General features: G+C 30.8%; 1 protein-coding gene across 2 annotated transcripts in view; it reads left to right on the top strand.

Annotated features, from left to right (window-relative positions):
* The first annotated feature begins 16,378 nt into the window (after positions 1 to 16,378).
* The window catches only part of LOC143594658 (cellulose synthase-like protein H1), a 33,088-nt gene continuing 31,962 nt past the window's right edge, over positions 16,379 to 17,504 (top strand). For both annotated transcript variants that reach the window (XM_077073917.1, XM_077073915.1), the window contains exon 1: positions 16,379 to 16,674. In XM_077073917.1, coding sequence (XP_076930032.1) covers positions 16,400 to 16,674 — 275 coding nt within the window. In that variant the 5' untranslated portion in view covers positions 16,379 to 16,399. The remainder of the gene's footprint in view (positions 16,675 to 17,504) is intronic.

Here is a 17,504-nt window from a genome sequence, read left to right as displayed (position 1 = left end):
TATATATATATATATATATATATATGGTCGAGATACTGAACAATAATGTCTTAACGTTTGATAGGTACACGAGATGTCAAAAGGCAAAACCTAAAAACGCTCAACCAAAACCTAAAATGCTCAAAAAATGGTTTTCGTGAAAAAAAGTAAGAAATTGATCGATTAACGATCCAAAACTGTTTTTTTCGGTGAAACAATGATTAATTGAATATGTATTGACGATTCCGAGATGTTGGGATGTGATTTCATGGATCGATTTCGTGCAAAAAAGGGATTCACGTACTTATTGTACAATAAGCTATCATTGTATTGGATCTTTTCCATATATATATATATATGCTTATTTATATTTATATGTACAATTTTGTTGATAAGTAACAAATTTTGTTGATATAGGATCGAGTTAACATACAAATTAGATTAACATAGAATGCGTACGAAGTGTAATTACTTGCACGGTGAAATTATGTTCATATACAAAATTGTAACTATTGTAATATTATTGTGCTAGTTATATATTGTGATGTAGAATAATTACGTTGTGTGCGTAGTTATGAAAATATCATTGTGTCATTTTCGCTATCACTTTGCAAGTCACATGTTTTGCGCTCTTTTTTACTTTGTATTTGATCCATATCCGTCTCATACATGAATAAACCTAATCATGTTTAAGTTAGTTGTATGTTATATTGTTTATATAAACTTGGACTATTGTAAAAAAGTGGATTAATTTTAAGAAAGCATATTAACAAATTAGTTGGATGAAATGTATATAATAAATATATTAGTTAGGGTCTAAAAAATGTAGAATTTTATTGAAACAATAACTATTAATAATAATTAAACGATTAAAATTGTATATATATATATATTTTTAATTTTTTAATAATGTTTTAGTGCTTTGTAAACCTATTTATATATTGTTGTTTTCTGTTTGTATTTTTGTATAAAAACACCGTTTCTCTTTTCTTACATATCGCGATGTGAATAAATTTTCTTTTTCTTTTCTTACTATTTGGTCTGAATTTACATGTAGTACACTTTGTTCGTGTTATTGTTCAGCAAAAGTTAAAATTTCAATTTAGCTTAGGAAAACAAACGGTTGTAAACATTTGCTAAATGGTTTTAAACAAGTTGTGAATAGATCGCTTTCGACTCTGTTGTCTCGACTATACTACATGATGAAAACCGTTACCTGACTCGTAGGTTATGTATATTCAAAGATAATTCCAGCGAGTTACGAATTCAAAATGAATTTTCAAAATCTTTTTGTGACGACCATAGAAGATAGAAATGAAAGCGTGTTCAATATGTGTTTTTTTTGTCTTACTTTTTTTTCTCTTTGATAAATTAATTGGATTTGATTATGTTTTTGTATAAGTCAGCTTTAGACCAAGAAAATTAATTTAAGTTATAAAAACAAAATTGAAAATGTAAGGAAAATATGCATAAGAAAAGGGCAAAAATTAAAATTGACCACACTACTTGGTTGTAATTGTTTTTATTCAACACAATAGCTAATTAGATTGGAGAATTGTACGTGTATACAAATAATATTATTAATTAATTTTGTTTGTTAAAAGATTATTAAATAAGTCGTTCATATCCATACATTATGAAAAAACCCAATGTATATTAATAAAGTTTTATCCCAACAAAATGTTTCTTAAAATGGAAAGTTCTATAAATAGATGTAAGATCTTAAAAAGTATTTTTAGGAGGTTATGTTTTGAGGTGCAAGGATCTTATTAAAAGATATACACAAAATTTTAGTAATTACATACTAATATAAATATAAAAACTACCATAGAAAAAAAAATATATAAAGAAAATCTATTTCTAAATCTCGAGTATGAATTATTATAGTTTTTTGGGCACGTTCAGGATTGAGTTTGAAAACAATTTATTAACTTATTGACTTTTTTAAAAAATTTCTTGATTTGTGGCGTTTTTAACTATTTCAAAAAACTAAATAAGAGGAACCTCTACGTTTGCAAACATTTTTTTAACTAATTGCTTTTTGAAAAAGGCAATAAGGCATTTTCAAACTTTATTAAGCATGCGATTCGATCGTTTATTATTTATTTAAATATACTTAAAAGTTCAAATTAGACTACATGCTCAAGTATTATACGGGTTGAATAAAGTTATTAAATTAAATATTAAATATTTATTAATAAAATGTTAGAAGTCATAAATAGAAGGGAAAAATAACAGATTCGTTTAAACTCACGTGTCAACCTACGTGAATTCAATACATTAAAACGCTACTCATTTATGAAATAAACTTATTCAAACTTAAACTTGTTTAAACTCAACTTGATTAAAACTTTAACAAGCTAATCTTTAATAACTCAAAAACAATTTGTTTCATTAACACCCGTAATTCTAATATGTAAAATGTAAACATCATGAAATAAAATAAGAAAAACCATGAATATTAAAAAATGCAAATGGATTGAGAGATGATGCCACGTGTTAGTGGGGCCCACAATTACATTGAATACGTCTGAGATTTGTCAAAGATGAGATTGACTCGTTCTCAAAGATTTCACCGCCCCAATCGGCCCGGCACTTCCTCGTGAGCACGGGTTACTTTTAAGGGGTTTTTTTTTATTATTATTATTTTAACGGCCAACGAATAGAGTATTGCTTAGGTGTTTCGTATGGGGTGATCAAATAACAAAAAGTTACCGTCAACTGGCTCAATGTAGCCGTAAGAAACCCTTAAGCGTCTCCAAGTTATCTCTAGTTCCGGGAAAAACTTACTCACCCGAAGGCTCACTGATGGTAGAACCCAAATGCCCTCATAATCGAATTGGAGATCACAAATGTCTCGAGCTTCTTTCATTGAGCCACATCCCCCCCCCCCCAAAAAAAAAGTTATCTATATAGATTAAACCTGGATCTCCATTAAGAAAACCAGACTTTCTAATATTACACCACGTCGAAAATGACCACTTTTAATGTTGAGGTGCATAAATCGGTTTAAAACTTAAAATCGGTTGAAACCGGTTCGGTTTGGTCAAGAATAGTCAAAACCGGTTTATGACATGTTTTGGTTCGGGTTGAAACCAGTTTCTCGACTAAGTTACGACCGGTTCGGGTTTTGACCGGATTTTACTCGGTTTTGGCCGGTTTCGGTTCGGTCAACCGGTTTTGGGGGATAAAATTACAAATCGGTTCCAAACCTACGGTTTCAATCTGTTCAAACCGGTTTCAACATAATCGGTTTCAAACCAGTTTAGTTTAGGTTCGATTTTAGAGTCGGTTTGATTAACCGGTTTATTTGCCCACCTCTAAAATTTAATGTTCTAAATACGATCTTTCTAACCCCTATATGTTCAACTATTTACACTTTTGACTTTGGTTTTTTCTTGTTATACTCTTCTAGATGGTCTAAAGGATTTTATAATATATGATTAATTTTAAATAAGAATATGCCTTTCTAAGGAAGAACAAAAAGTCGTGCATAGTTGATCACTTGTTTGGCAATGGCATCATAGTTTATGTTTCTTTTTACATGACCTATTCAAACATTTCTTTACATATATGTACACACTAGCAATGAATTTATGTATGTTTGTTGGGTAAATTAGTAATGCCAAATTATTAATAACACTCGCGAAGTTGACCAAACCTTTTATGAAAAGTGAGAATCACCTTATAAATTTATGTGCTTTAGTTCGTAGTATGTGTAGTTATGGTGTGCAGTTGTATCAGTCTACAAATTTATAACTTAAAATATGAATCTGTTTGATGAGACATTCATCTGGAACCAAATGTATTAATGTATAAATTATTGTATGCACCTACGCGTACCTATTTTATAAAACAAATTTATTTGGGTTTAAAACATATTATTTACAGACAAGAAAAAATATTTCTCGGCGATCTAAAAGCTGGTCAAGAAGACTATGGTTCTCAATAAAACAACTTACATGAGCATTGTGGTATAAAAATCTTGTTCACATAGATGCACACACAAGCTTAAACTTTCCAAGCGATTAATATCAAAATTGAATTATCATCCATGGACACCGGTGTAGGTGTACAATGAAACCTAATGCATTGAGCTTTTTGATGTAATATTTATGCTCATCAATGCATACACATACAAGTTTAAGATCCCAACCTAATAATACCTTCACCTTCATGTGTTCTCGCGAAAGCTCTTCGTCCTTGTTAACCCTTTCAAATTTGATCACTCAACTTTCCGAGACAAACACAAAACATTTTATCCTTTTAGTTATGTTTCAAACATCATATTTATGACATTATGATCATATGATATATAGTTGACAGATTTAGATTTTAATTTAGACACATAATATAGAGTAAATCTATCAACTAAATAATATTATCATGTGTACAAACTTAGTGAAACCTTCTTTTTTTTTTGTTATATAAATGTTTGAAGCTGTTTCTTTTGACTTTATGGGCAATTTTGGTTTGGAGAAATATGGTAGTAATAATAATAATAATATATGTGTCTCTAGAAGATTAAAGGTCTAAAAAAGAAGATAATTTTCCAAATACACATTCTCCTTTTTATGATCTCCAATATGATGTTCCGAGTAGAAAACTTTTTATTGGGTTTATGGCTAAAATTACAAGCTTTTATACCTTATTATTGTCAAAATATTTTACTATTAGATGGATAATACACGTGCTTTTATATATTTTACTATTAGATAGATAATACACGTGGTTTGTAAAAGTTAAAAGTTAATTACCTAATAATAAGTTTAATATTTTACTATTTTCATAACCGGTTTTAAAAACTGAATGTCATAAATAATTAAATAAAATATGCATATAAGAAAGTTAAAAATATATATAAAACTACTTTTACCTTCTTAATTACGTGACTTTTCATCGTTAACAAAATATTATATGTTGGGTGTAGAATAAACAAATATATTAGTGTAAATAAGTCGAGGCCAATCTTGCCAAGACTCGAGCTTTTCTCAATCTTGCCAAGACTCGAGCTTTTCTCGCATAATTTACATTAGTTTAAGCTTGTCTCATTTCGATACACACATTTCTAAAGTTCAAGCTTAGCTTGTGTAGTTGTGTGTGATTTTTTAAGGTTCTAGCTGAGTCCAGGGTCATCGATTAAACTTTAGATTGATAAACAAGGAAAGGGTACATAATTTGATAAAGAGAATATCTCATAGAATAGTAACCAACTTTCAAAAGTGTTTTAATTAGGACACTAATGCATATTTTTCTTAAATTGGGTCACTAAATTTTCAAATCGAGTCTCATTGATTTTTGTGTGTGTCAAGAAAGAAATAGAGGATAAGATGTGGGGGTCGGAATTTGCAACATATGTAGTTATAATTAAAAAAAAAAGACAAAAAAACATGTTAAAACCACGTCGCCACTCAACGTCAACATAAAAAAAATATAAAAAGATTTCCTATGTGAAACAAAAAAGAAAAATGCTAAAAAAACATGTTAAAACCATTAATTTAACAAAATATGAAAATGGAGTGATTTAATTGGAACACTTTTGAAACTTTATTAATATTCTATGAAGTTGCCCCTTTAATAAAATATAAAACTATTTTTTTCATTAATTTGACAAGAAATTTCATTAAGTATAGATGAGCTCGCCATGGCTCGAGCTTGTCTCGCATCACTTACGATATCTCGGGCTCGTCTCATTCCAGTCAAAATTTCTAAAGGTTGAAGCTGACTCGTGAATCATTTTTAAAGCTCAAGCTCAGATCAGGCCTGATGATCAAAATTAAGATTGACAAAACGGCAAAAGTGTAGGGGTAAATATGTAATTTAACCTATGAGAGGAAACAAACAAAATAATATAAACTCTTTGCTTGGATGAGTCAACGAATTTCAAGGACGGGAATGGACCAGCTCCAAATCACGGGTGGGTCCCAGTGACGCCTTTGTGGGCCCCTTGTACTCTTTTTTCTATATCAAGAATTAAGACCTCATGGCTCACCGCTTCAACCGGTCGTCGTTGACTCGCTCATCATTTGGACCGGGTTCCTTGGTTTAAACTTTAAAGGTAAAGGATATTATTATAATATTATATAGAAACAAAAAGAAAGTTGTTTTCTTTTTGTAATTATTAGATATAACAATAGTAAAATATATTTTGAAATACCTTTTCTCTTTTTGATGTATTTTTTTTTCTTTCTAACAGCAAAATATAATTATATAGCATAATAGTCGAGTCGAAGGGCGGTGCCTCGTTTCAGTTTTAATTCGAGCTTGAACTAAGATGAGTTCGCTCGTTGCCTCACTCGAATGGCCGGTACGTATTCCATTCCTCCTCCCATTTATATCACCTTCACATCGTAATAGAACCAGTTCCAACAAGAGTGACACCGTAACAATCCACCATCATTAAAAGCAACATGTATATCCAACCTATATCCTAATAGTATTCATAACAGTTCTTCTTTGGCGACTCTTTTTTTCTATGTCGTAGACCGTAGTAGTATTAGTTGCAGTTTTTCTTCGGTTTATTTGAAAATTAAAACCCATGTTAAAGTTCCCACCTAGTTCTAACGTAATTTTTTTTATTACAAATAACAGCAAAGTACTATACTTAATTAAAGATAATAAAAAGGTATTCAGTTTATCGTATAGTTTATTTTTAATAAAATAATAACATATAAAAACTATTTACGTTATAAAAAGACTGTGTGATAAAAAAACCCAGCAATCGGTGACTATTACACTTTTATCATTATTTAACAAAATTTTGATGAATTTGGATATCACGTGCAGGTCCATTTTGTTATTTAATATATGTTACTTTCTTTTCGAACAACTAACAAATAGAGCCTGGTGGTTACCTGAGATAACACAATGACAAAAAGACTATATGCACATAATCATAAACAACACTAGGTGGCCAAGCCCACCATTCACTGTTTTGGAAAACTTGTCGTTCAAAGACCATTTAAGTACGATAAAATTTGATTAGAATTAGAATTGAATTTGAAATCTTGTCGTATTCATTTCAAATCTTCAAGCCCAAATCAATGTTAGTGATTTGTACCAATTTACCATTAGGCAATTGCTAGATTATTCTTATAGTTTTCAGAAATAACTTCTTTTCTTAGCTTGACATTGGCCGCCACCACCAGTCCACAACCCCCCACCCCACCCAACACCACCACAAAAAAAAAAAAAAAAAAAACCAACGCACACACAAACACACATGGATGCGTTCTTTTTATAAATCATAATAAAAAATTGTTGAGAACTGTGAGAATCACATAATACACTTATAGATAGCGCATTAAAAATAATTAAGGTATTGGAAGAGATAAAACGTGGTCTTTACATAACCGTCATATATATCATAATCAAAGCACAAAGTATAATTCGATCTCGCAGTTCTTAACATTTTTAAAGTTTTGATTTAAACATCCCCATATATGTATGTGTGTGTATAGAAACATGATCAGATACATTTTATTCTTAACATGAAAACAGTGAGAACAAATTTGTTGTTATTATTAGGTTTATTTTATAGGTGTTTGCTGTTATTTTTTGTTCATGTTTGCTAATTTTTGATTTTGAGACGTTAAAGTATTTGTTGATTTATATTTTGTTGTTACTATTAGATTTTTTTCTTTTGCTGTTATAAGTGTTTGTTGGTATTTGCTGATATTATTTTGTTCTTGATTTTGATTATTTTGTTGTAATTTTTAGGTTTTTTTTGTTATTATAAATAATTGTTTATATAGACCGCTATTGTAGTTGGTATTGTTTCTTACGTTCTCATTTTTTTTTTAATTTGTACTGGTTCCTACGTTCTCATGTTAATATTAAAATGTACATGAACCTTTCTATATATATATATATATATATATATAGGATTGATTTCTTTTGAGAACCGCTTTGAGCTTTAAGAACTCGAAAGAACTCAACGTAACAAATTTTTTTACACATAAGTAATACGTAAGTGTTAGTAATGTACAAAAAATTACCGTAATTTTTTACACACCGAATCGACTTATTACATATGTGTAACTAAAGTTTAAACTTGTGTAATCATCAAAAATACTCTCTCCTGATTCATTTTTTAATCAAATTTAATCTCAGTCACATATTCAAACTCATTTAATTAAATGTGTGATCCAAAATTGAGTTCTTAAAGTTCTTGCAACTCATCAAGTTCTCAAAATATCCCTCCCATATATATATATATATATATAAAGTCAAAATAGTCTCAATATATTCAACAAATGAGAAGATAATGGTCACAACATTAAATTTGGTTGGTTCTGCTATAAATTTTTGGGCTCTCATTCTCAAGCTTCTTGTGATTCTCTTTAACTTGATAGCTACATCTTATGTATTTTTTTATTCAAAATTTATGAGCATCTAACTAAATGTGTGTAGATATTATTTTCTATACATGTGACGGTTTAATATTTAACAAAAGACCGGGTATGCAACAAAAAAATATTTACTAGATACCTAAATAATGCACATTTTTAAAACTTATGTACACTATTATAAAACAAATTTTATTAAGAAGTTATTTTTTTTCATTGATAGAAGGTGTAACAGATGTCAATTGTCGCCGGTATAACTTATACTTTGTAGTGATATGCATGTTACAGTTGATATACATCTAATATATAGTTAATATATTGTATGTGTTAAGAATACTAAATCTAATGCCAATAAAGTTATAAAGTATTCATATATCATATCAAAAATATATAACAAGAGACAATGTTTTAAAAACCGGTTTAGACTAACTGGTAATGCTAATTATATCGCCTTCCGCTTGCTAGCCCGGTATGTTTTTGTCTGATAAATTGGACGAACGGTTTACACTTTAAACCGTCGGAATTACCGGTAATACCGGTTTAAACCCAAGGTAAAATTGGGTTTGGATTTTAGACTAAAAACTTTTTAGCGGCCCATCCATGAACTATTTACCTCACAATTTTATATTTTAATCTAGCGGCATTCAATCAGTTTAACTTACAATCGAATCAAAATGCTCTAAAATTGCCATCGGGCAACTTTTGGATTATTTTCCGACTATGGATTAAGTTTGGTATTATTTTTTTTATAGAATCATATACTTATGAATTATTGTGGAATTATATACAGTTGGTTAATATGGCTATTTCGACCTGAATCCGAGTTCATCTCTCTTCAGTTTCTTTTTTATATCACTATATAATTTTTCACAAATAAAATAGAACATCTTTATTTTGTTTTAACTATCAAAGAGCACCTTACAAGTCCAACTAACTCATTCAATGATGCATGCATTTTTATTCTTCTCATAAATCATATTCCTCTTTGACACTTTCAAAATCAACTATGTTACATGTTAAAGGTCTAATCTTTGCATTCATTTCGTTCAGTAACAAATAGCATAATCAACCAGACAGAAACTTTAAAGTTGACAATGTTGATCTTATAGATAGATAAAAATTAGTAACATGCAATAATATAAATATTGATTTTATTAACTTGTAGCAATTTTCTCCTTTTATTTTTGAATACTTATTAGCAGGAGCGGATCCAGTGTTTGAACAAAAGATGCAGACAATCCTTAAGTCTATAGTTTATATTATAAACTTATAATATATTAAGCCCAAAGATTCAAATACCATATTTTTTTTTCTTATGCTCTTTGTGTAGACCACATAAACAAGTTGGATTACGTGTATTAAAGATGACTATCGTTGAAATAAAATAAACAGTGGATTTAGATATATATAATAAGACTAAAATAGAGTTTGATGTGAATAATGATTAAATATTGAAAATAAGGTAAATAATTAAATGATTAAATTAAGTTTGAAGAAGGATTTGATAATGTTAATAACATGAACCATGTATGAAAGGTGAGTAAAGGGTTTTTGACTTTTATGCCTATTTTGACATCATTGTATTTTGAATTACTTTTAGTCAAAAGATGCACACGAAATATCTAGGTAAACATATTTTCACATTGGATCGATTAGTTTAACTGTTACTTAATTTTTTCACATTGTGTTGAAAATCATGTCCAGTCGGGAATTAATCAGGGATTAATTGCTAGGCGAACCTAGGTCTATGAATTTTAACTGATCAGTCCCATTTATCGATAGTCAGACTTAGTCGACAAATCGAGCCAAATTGGCCCAGTCAGACATTTTTTTTAGAAGGCAATCGGACCATGGTTTTTACTAGTTAACTCCAATGGTTTTTCTCATTGATTTGTTATATATACATTTAATTGCTAATGTTTGATCTATATTATGTGAGCTTTGAAGTATTTATGTTAACTTTTATATGTAATTTTTTGAAATCAATATAAAGATTTCAATCTGATTAATTCTGATTAATCGTTAGTCCATATAAAATCGCTTGACTAGCACCTAGCGAGTTATTCAACTATGATTGTGATAACTTATTTTTTAATTAACAAACGCATGTAATTTTTAACTCATAAAGTATCTAGTCCCCACCGGATTCATAGGGTTCTTTGAACTTAACCAATTGTCTTAAATTTATAAACGTCAAATTAGTCAGGGCCATCTCTACTCTCATTGTAGCCCCTCAAAGCTACATTTGTACTTGTTAATAACAACCCAAAGCTATAGGTGCGATAGCTCAATAAAAGTAAACATTATAGTGAAACGACAAAACAAAAGATGGATCAAAGGCGGTTTTCTGCCTAAGAGGAAGACACGAGACAACAAATTGGTGGCAAAGAGCGGCACCAAATGGGACAACAATGATGTAACGAGGTCGGAAAATTGGACGGCTAGCCATAAATGTGTAGAAATCAAGTCCCAGAGCACGACCACGCAATATGATCTAAACCAAAATCGAATATTTTTGTTTGTTATGGTTATCTTAAAAGTAATTTTGTGGGCCCTAACCATGTATTTATATCAAATAACTTGCTAAACATATACTTTCTTTCAAAATGAACCCCTTAATTTTCTTGATGATATGTTTCAGGATTAATTTCTAATAAAATTCAATAAAAAAATGAAGATACAAAAAAGTTAATAATCAAAGCTTAAATCATCAGATATATAGGAAAAATATATATAAATATATAACTCTTGGTTGATAATGTGAGTTAAATATTTGATGGAACCAGAGGGGCTTGTCCCAATGGTCAGGAACATGATGGATGACCCGGATGTCCCGGGTTCGAATCCTGATTCCAGCCGGATTTTACCAGAGCATTAAAATCTGTCGTGCCTTCGGGCGAGGTGAGCCAACTAGGTTTTATCGGGAACGCCAAGCCAAACTAGGATGCCAGCATGGATCCTGATCATGTCAACATAGTTGGTCTAAGTGGGGTGGCGGGGCGCGATGTGTTCGCACAGTGAGATAACTTAACTGTGAAATGTTGGTAATTTTAGTGTTATCAACGTGTATTTTAGGGTATTGGATTAACTTGTCGATTGAGTAAATAACGTTAGAGATTAAACGAGTTGGGTGACGCGAGAGTGCGTGCTCGATTTAATTCTAAATGTTATTTGGGTTTTGTTATTAATATAATAACGTGGGCCTTAATAGATAATCTTGTGGGCTACTAATTAAATGGGTTTTGGTTTAAACCCATGACATCCATTTTAATTATATCTATGGAGACTACATACATGTAACTTGATCGATAGATTGGATATAGAACAGACGGTTGGTTACCATGTTCTACTCTTTATGGGTTCTCAAGAAACATACAAATCCAATTCTAGTAACAAGAGAAATCTCTGTCTTATCCGATAAATCAATCGCGTGTAACCGGTGAAATAGGTTTATCTGAAAGTTTTCACACGATTCAGAGATTAATTCAGGCTACTGATTATATGAAGATTGAAATCAAGATCAAAGGTTTTAATATATTATCTAATCCATTATCCAGATACGCAATATAAACAACATGAAAGTCACTGTTCGAAAAAAAAAATTTGATGATAAGAAAGGAAAACTAAAAAAAAATAGGTAGCATAATCACGTCACACCATAATAAAAATAGAAACTAAATAATGAAAGGTTGAAAAACCCATTCAATCTTTGTGTGTCAGCTGCATGATAGAAAAATGAATAACTAAATCTGAAATCTGAAATCTGAAAATAATATAACAAAAAAAAGAATATAATGATGTCATTATTTTACCACCATGGACTCTTAACACAAATTAGTCGGTCTTGATTTATTTGATTTCTACATATTTTATTATTAGATAGATTTCAAGTTCAATTTGATTCTATAAGTATTGTTCAATGATTTATATATGTTCAATTTTACATTTTTTTGTTTGATCTTATCCGTCTATATTCTCAATCCAACTGAATAAAACCCGAACCCGAAAAACCCGGGAGAAATTAAGGTCGGGTTTCAGTTTTAGATTCAAAATTCTCAATCATGACGATCATGATCAAAAAAACCCGAAATTCGAAAGTACAATTCAAAACATCTCTAGTAGTTACAATGTGATGGTGCATATAATCAAAAATTTCTTATTGAAACCGACACTAGCAATCAACCTCGTGTCTTTACTCCTTGTTACTAATGGATTAATAAAAAGAAAACTTAACATTTGTTTGAGATGGCTCACATGTAATGTACAATTGTACATAGACAAGTGAATCTCCCGTTGTCCCTTGGCTAAGTGGTAGAGCAGTCAGTTGTTAACCGATTGGTCATAGGTTGAAATCCCACTTGAGTAGATTTGAAAATCACCATATAGTCTCACGAAACCAATATCAGCCCATACTAAAAACCCACTTTGGGCTCATTAGTGGCCCAATATTGTATTTAAGCCCAATGAATAGAACCCAATGTTATATGATCCAGAACCGTAGTAAGATGGTAAGACCGATAGACTTCATCAAAGTTCGACTAGTATCTCCCCACTGACCAATGTTAACTAAAAGTCAACGATTGTGCAATTCAATCTTTAAGGTCCCGACTCCATCTCGAATGTTCTAAGTTCCGGTACGTAAACCAGATTAGACAACGCAAGCAAAAACTCCTAGATTCATGGAGATATAGAACAACATATAAGTTATCATACTTCTGGATTATTTGAGTCTCCAAAAATAATTTCCTTTTTAAGTTTGTATTTCTTCATTTGAAATATGAGTTCTTCTAGTTTATTTTTATTTAGTTATAGATTGATTTTTTTTGATTTATTTAATATCCAACTATAATCTTTATGCAAACTTGACTGGGCCAAGTCAAATGAATTATGCAATGTTTATTTAGTTGGGCCTTGTTTACAACCACCAAGTTTAGGGTATGGTACGGGCTTACAACTATGATTGTTAATTGGGCCATCAATAAACATTAACGAGCTAGCAGTCTAGGACTCTCTCTGGCTAGAGGTGCACAAATCGGTTAACCATTTAACTTTTTTTGCGAGAATTAACTGATTAGACCGGTTTTTTGGGTCAGTTTGACTGGTTAGAGAAACGGTTTTGAGCGGTTAGACCGGACCGGTTAACCGGTTAATAACCGGAAAAAACTGGTTTTTATAAAATAATAAAAAAATCGGTTAGCCAGTTAATAACTTGTTTTGAAATCAATAATAGAAACCGGCCTCTAACCGGAGGTTCGGATCAGTTAATAACCGGTTAGGATTGGACCGGTTAGTAACCGGTTACAAAATCATTTAAGCTCGACACAATTCATGCTTTTGCAACTTCGCACGCTTCTCTTTCTTTACGTACTTAATTCGTATGCGTTCACTAGTTAATAAATACAAATATGTTGCCCAAAATGAATGAAATAAACATAAAAATAAAAATTAATATAGTTACTTAACAACCATGTAAAAACAAGAGTGAAGATTTTTTCAATCAAATTAATTGAAATATTTGGCTTCATTTGGAATGTGGTCACAACTCTCTAGTCATACGTTTTTGTTTAGATTATCTTTTGTATTGCGTTAGTGACCAGCATTCAACCGAACATGGGACAAAACTTGATCAAACGTATGCCACAAGGTGGTGATATATGGCACGTTATGATAATATTCGATCTACACCTCAAATTAATGGTTGGTTCAAAAGAAAAAAGAAAGCCGCACGTAACTCATGTGCCAAATATAAAAAATTTAGTTTTTATATAACTTTGTAGCGTCGAGCATGAAGTTGGAATAACTTGATTTAGGATGAATACGACGAATTTCGGTCACCTGGGAAACTCAGGGCCTCCCAACCTCCTTGGGGTTTTAAAGGTTTTGTCTTTGACAATGGACAATTACCCCACTCGTTATATTATCTCTTAATAGTTCGCATAAACTTATGAATCTAGTTTATACTTTTGTGAGTTACAAATACAAACATAGTTTTCTACAATAATAGATCCAAAAGTATCATAGTTTTTTTGGAAAACACTATATAATAGTAACCAAGTTTTAAGTTTTTTCTAATTAAGTCACTTATATTTTGTTTTGTCTCAGGTCACCCAATTTTAAGTTTGTCTCAATTAAGTCACTTAAATTTCAATTTGTGCTCTAAATCAAGAGGGACAACTACTATATTATCGTAAGTGATATATTTACTAATAAAATTTTTAAAAAAATGTTGGTTTTATTGACGTTTTAGTTATTTATGAACATATAATATGAAGTTAAAAAAGATAGTATTAGAACATTTATTGAAAGTTGAGTGACCTAACTGAGCTAAAACTGAAAGTTGAGTGACCCAATTGAGACACATTAAAAGTTTAGTGACCTAATTGAGACAAAATTCAAAGTTAAGTGACCTAATTAAAACAAAATAAAATATGAGTGACTTAATTGAAACAAATTTGAAACTTGGTTACTATTATACAGAGTTGTCCATAGTTTTTTTTAATACATATCTATAATCTATAATATATATAAACGAAAACATAAAACTCTTACGTGTCGCGATTTGGTCGCTCCCCATTTTTTTGGAGTCACCAAAATTGCTTGATTTTTAAATGGAGGCTTCTCATGCATTTGACCCGAATTCATGGATATGAGTTTTATCAAACCCAAATATTTCTTAAACAGGTTATAACATCTCATTAAATTAAAAGCTAATCTCACCAAATATTTGATACAAAAATCCTATAAAGTGGAAATAAACTAAAAGAATATATGATTTATTTAAAAAAAGATATATGTTATTTATAATTAAAAGACCAATTTTATAGTAAAAAATATAAATGGGTCTTGGGTCCCATCAAACTCATAAACCTTTTAAACCGGGTTATAACATCTCATTTATTTGTGAAACAATTTAATATCAAATCATAAGTATATTATTAACTTTCATACAATAAAAAAAATTTCAAAAAATAGATAAATATTAAAAACAAATAATATAAAACGACTAGGGATGGCAATGAAACCCGAACCCGATGGGAATACCCGAAACCCGAAATAATTGGGACGGGTAATATCCGTCCCATTAGGGTATGGGACGGGTTTGGGATTAGTTTAAAATATTTTCGCGAGTCTGGGACGGGTTTGGGATTTCTAATATACCCGATTACCCGACAACGTTGTCCCATTTACCCGATTATATACCCGACTAACCCGACACACACACACACACACACACACATATATATATTAACAATACATTAAAAGAATGGTATATTATATTCTAAATATACGATAATAATATCAATCCATTAATGAATGTTTGACCTTTCATCTACCATCTTTCATCGGAAGTTCTAAATGATAATTACCAAATACAAAATATCCTAGGCCACCCAACTCCTCAACATTCGTTACTATTGATGGATTTACGGTGTGAAATAAGTTCAATATTCCAACAACTCACATGTCAAGTTTTGACTAAGATAATAATTTTCGGTAACGTTTATGGTTATCATTCTTTATAATCTATTAGTGATATTTCGTTAAAAACCTAATAAAAACCCGATGAGTTTTGCGTCGGGTATACCCGATGGGTATTTTTGATAAATAAATGGGAAACCCGAAACCCGATGGGGATCCCCGAAACCCGACGGGTAATTACCCGATAAATACCCGACGGTCTGGGACAGGGTTTTATAATCGGGTCCGGGTCTGGTAAAAACCTAGACCCGTCCCAGACCCGACCCATTGCCATCCCTAAAAACGACCCCATAATACAGGGGATAAAAACTAGTTTCTTATATAAATTTAATCGCTTGTACATGTTTATAAGTGCAAATTAACAAGTTTTAAGTTGTAATTAGGTTTAGTTTTGTCGTGGTTTAAGTTAAGTAAAAAAATAATCGTCTTTGTATGAAGATAAGGTTGACCACGTAAATTTTATACCTTCCATAACCTTTGGATAGGTTGATGATAATGTACTTGGTATTCTAATCACATTTGGATTCTTCAACTCCTAGAAAGACCTCTATAATACATCACCAATGCTATACAACTTTGTTGGCAATCTACACATGGCTACAAACACTAAAGACTCAACTTGTCTCCCCTTGCAAGAAACAATAGTCTTTGATAACAAGAGGGCCCAAGCCATAGAGCTTGTGGTTCTTTCTCTTCTCCTCTCTATACTTGGCTATCGAGTCGTTTATTTCCAAGATCAAAAGCAATACACCCCATGGCTTCTTGCGTTTCTATGCGAGTCATGGTTTACTTTCAACTGGATTCTTTCTATGAATATCAAATGGAATCAATGCACCACGAAAACATACCCTGACCGACTCTTAGAAAGGTAAATTCAATTTCAAAACTTTATAATATATCTAGATTTTTTGACACTATTTGTAATGGAACCAACTACATAACCGGTTCGCGTTAACAATTTTGAACCAGACAAATATGTGTTAGAAGATTGAATCGGTGAACCATACCAGTGGTTGTACCGGATTTTAAAACATTTCCCTTTCCATCTAATTTTCTAATTCATTTACTACTTTCGTCTCCATAATAACCTTTCTATTTTGTTAGCGCGGTAAATTGACACCGAAATAAAGTAGATATATATATATATATATATATATATACACACACTTCGCTATAATTTATACATATGGGGTTGGTTTGTTAGATAACCTCTCTTAAAAACAGAACTAGAATTCATCCAAAACTGTAATACATATACGTAATACATTTATCCAAAGTTATGAAAGCATGTTTCATACCGCAATGAGAAAATGCTTGTGGTCCGCAATTTATAAAAAGTTGTATTGGATACATGCAATACATGATAAATTTGCATATATACAATACATCTAATTTTTTTTTTTCCAAAAAAATTGTTTTTTGATGGTATAATGCATACATGCAATATATATATATATATAATAACTAAAGTTTTCAATTTTTTTATAAAAGAAGTATTATCACGTATATGCAATATATCATGTATTGCACATGTGACGTAATACTACATATGCTCACTGCGGACCACATATACTTTTCATTGCGGCCCTCAACGTAATTTTGTTAAGGTTCTTTGCTAGTTCATGTATTGCATATATGCAATATTATATATACTCAGTGCGGAGTGCAAGTACTTTCTATTGTGGTCCTTTTTGTCTT

This window comes from Bidens hawaiensis, unplaced genomic scaffold (assembly GCF_021521415.1).
Source record: "Bidens hawaiensis isolate Kalapana, Puna unplaced genomic scaffold, B.hawaiensis_p1.1 tig00044048_1, whole genome shotgun sequence".
Classification (NCBI taxonomy): Eukaryota; Viridiplantae; Streptophyta; class Magnoliopsida; order Asterales; family Asteraceae; genus Bidens; species Bidens hawaiensis.
This window is presented reverse-complemented; position numbering and strand designations above follow the sequence as displayed.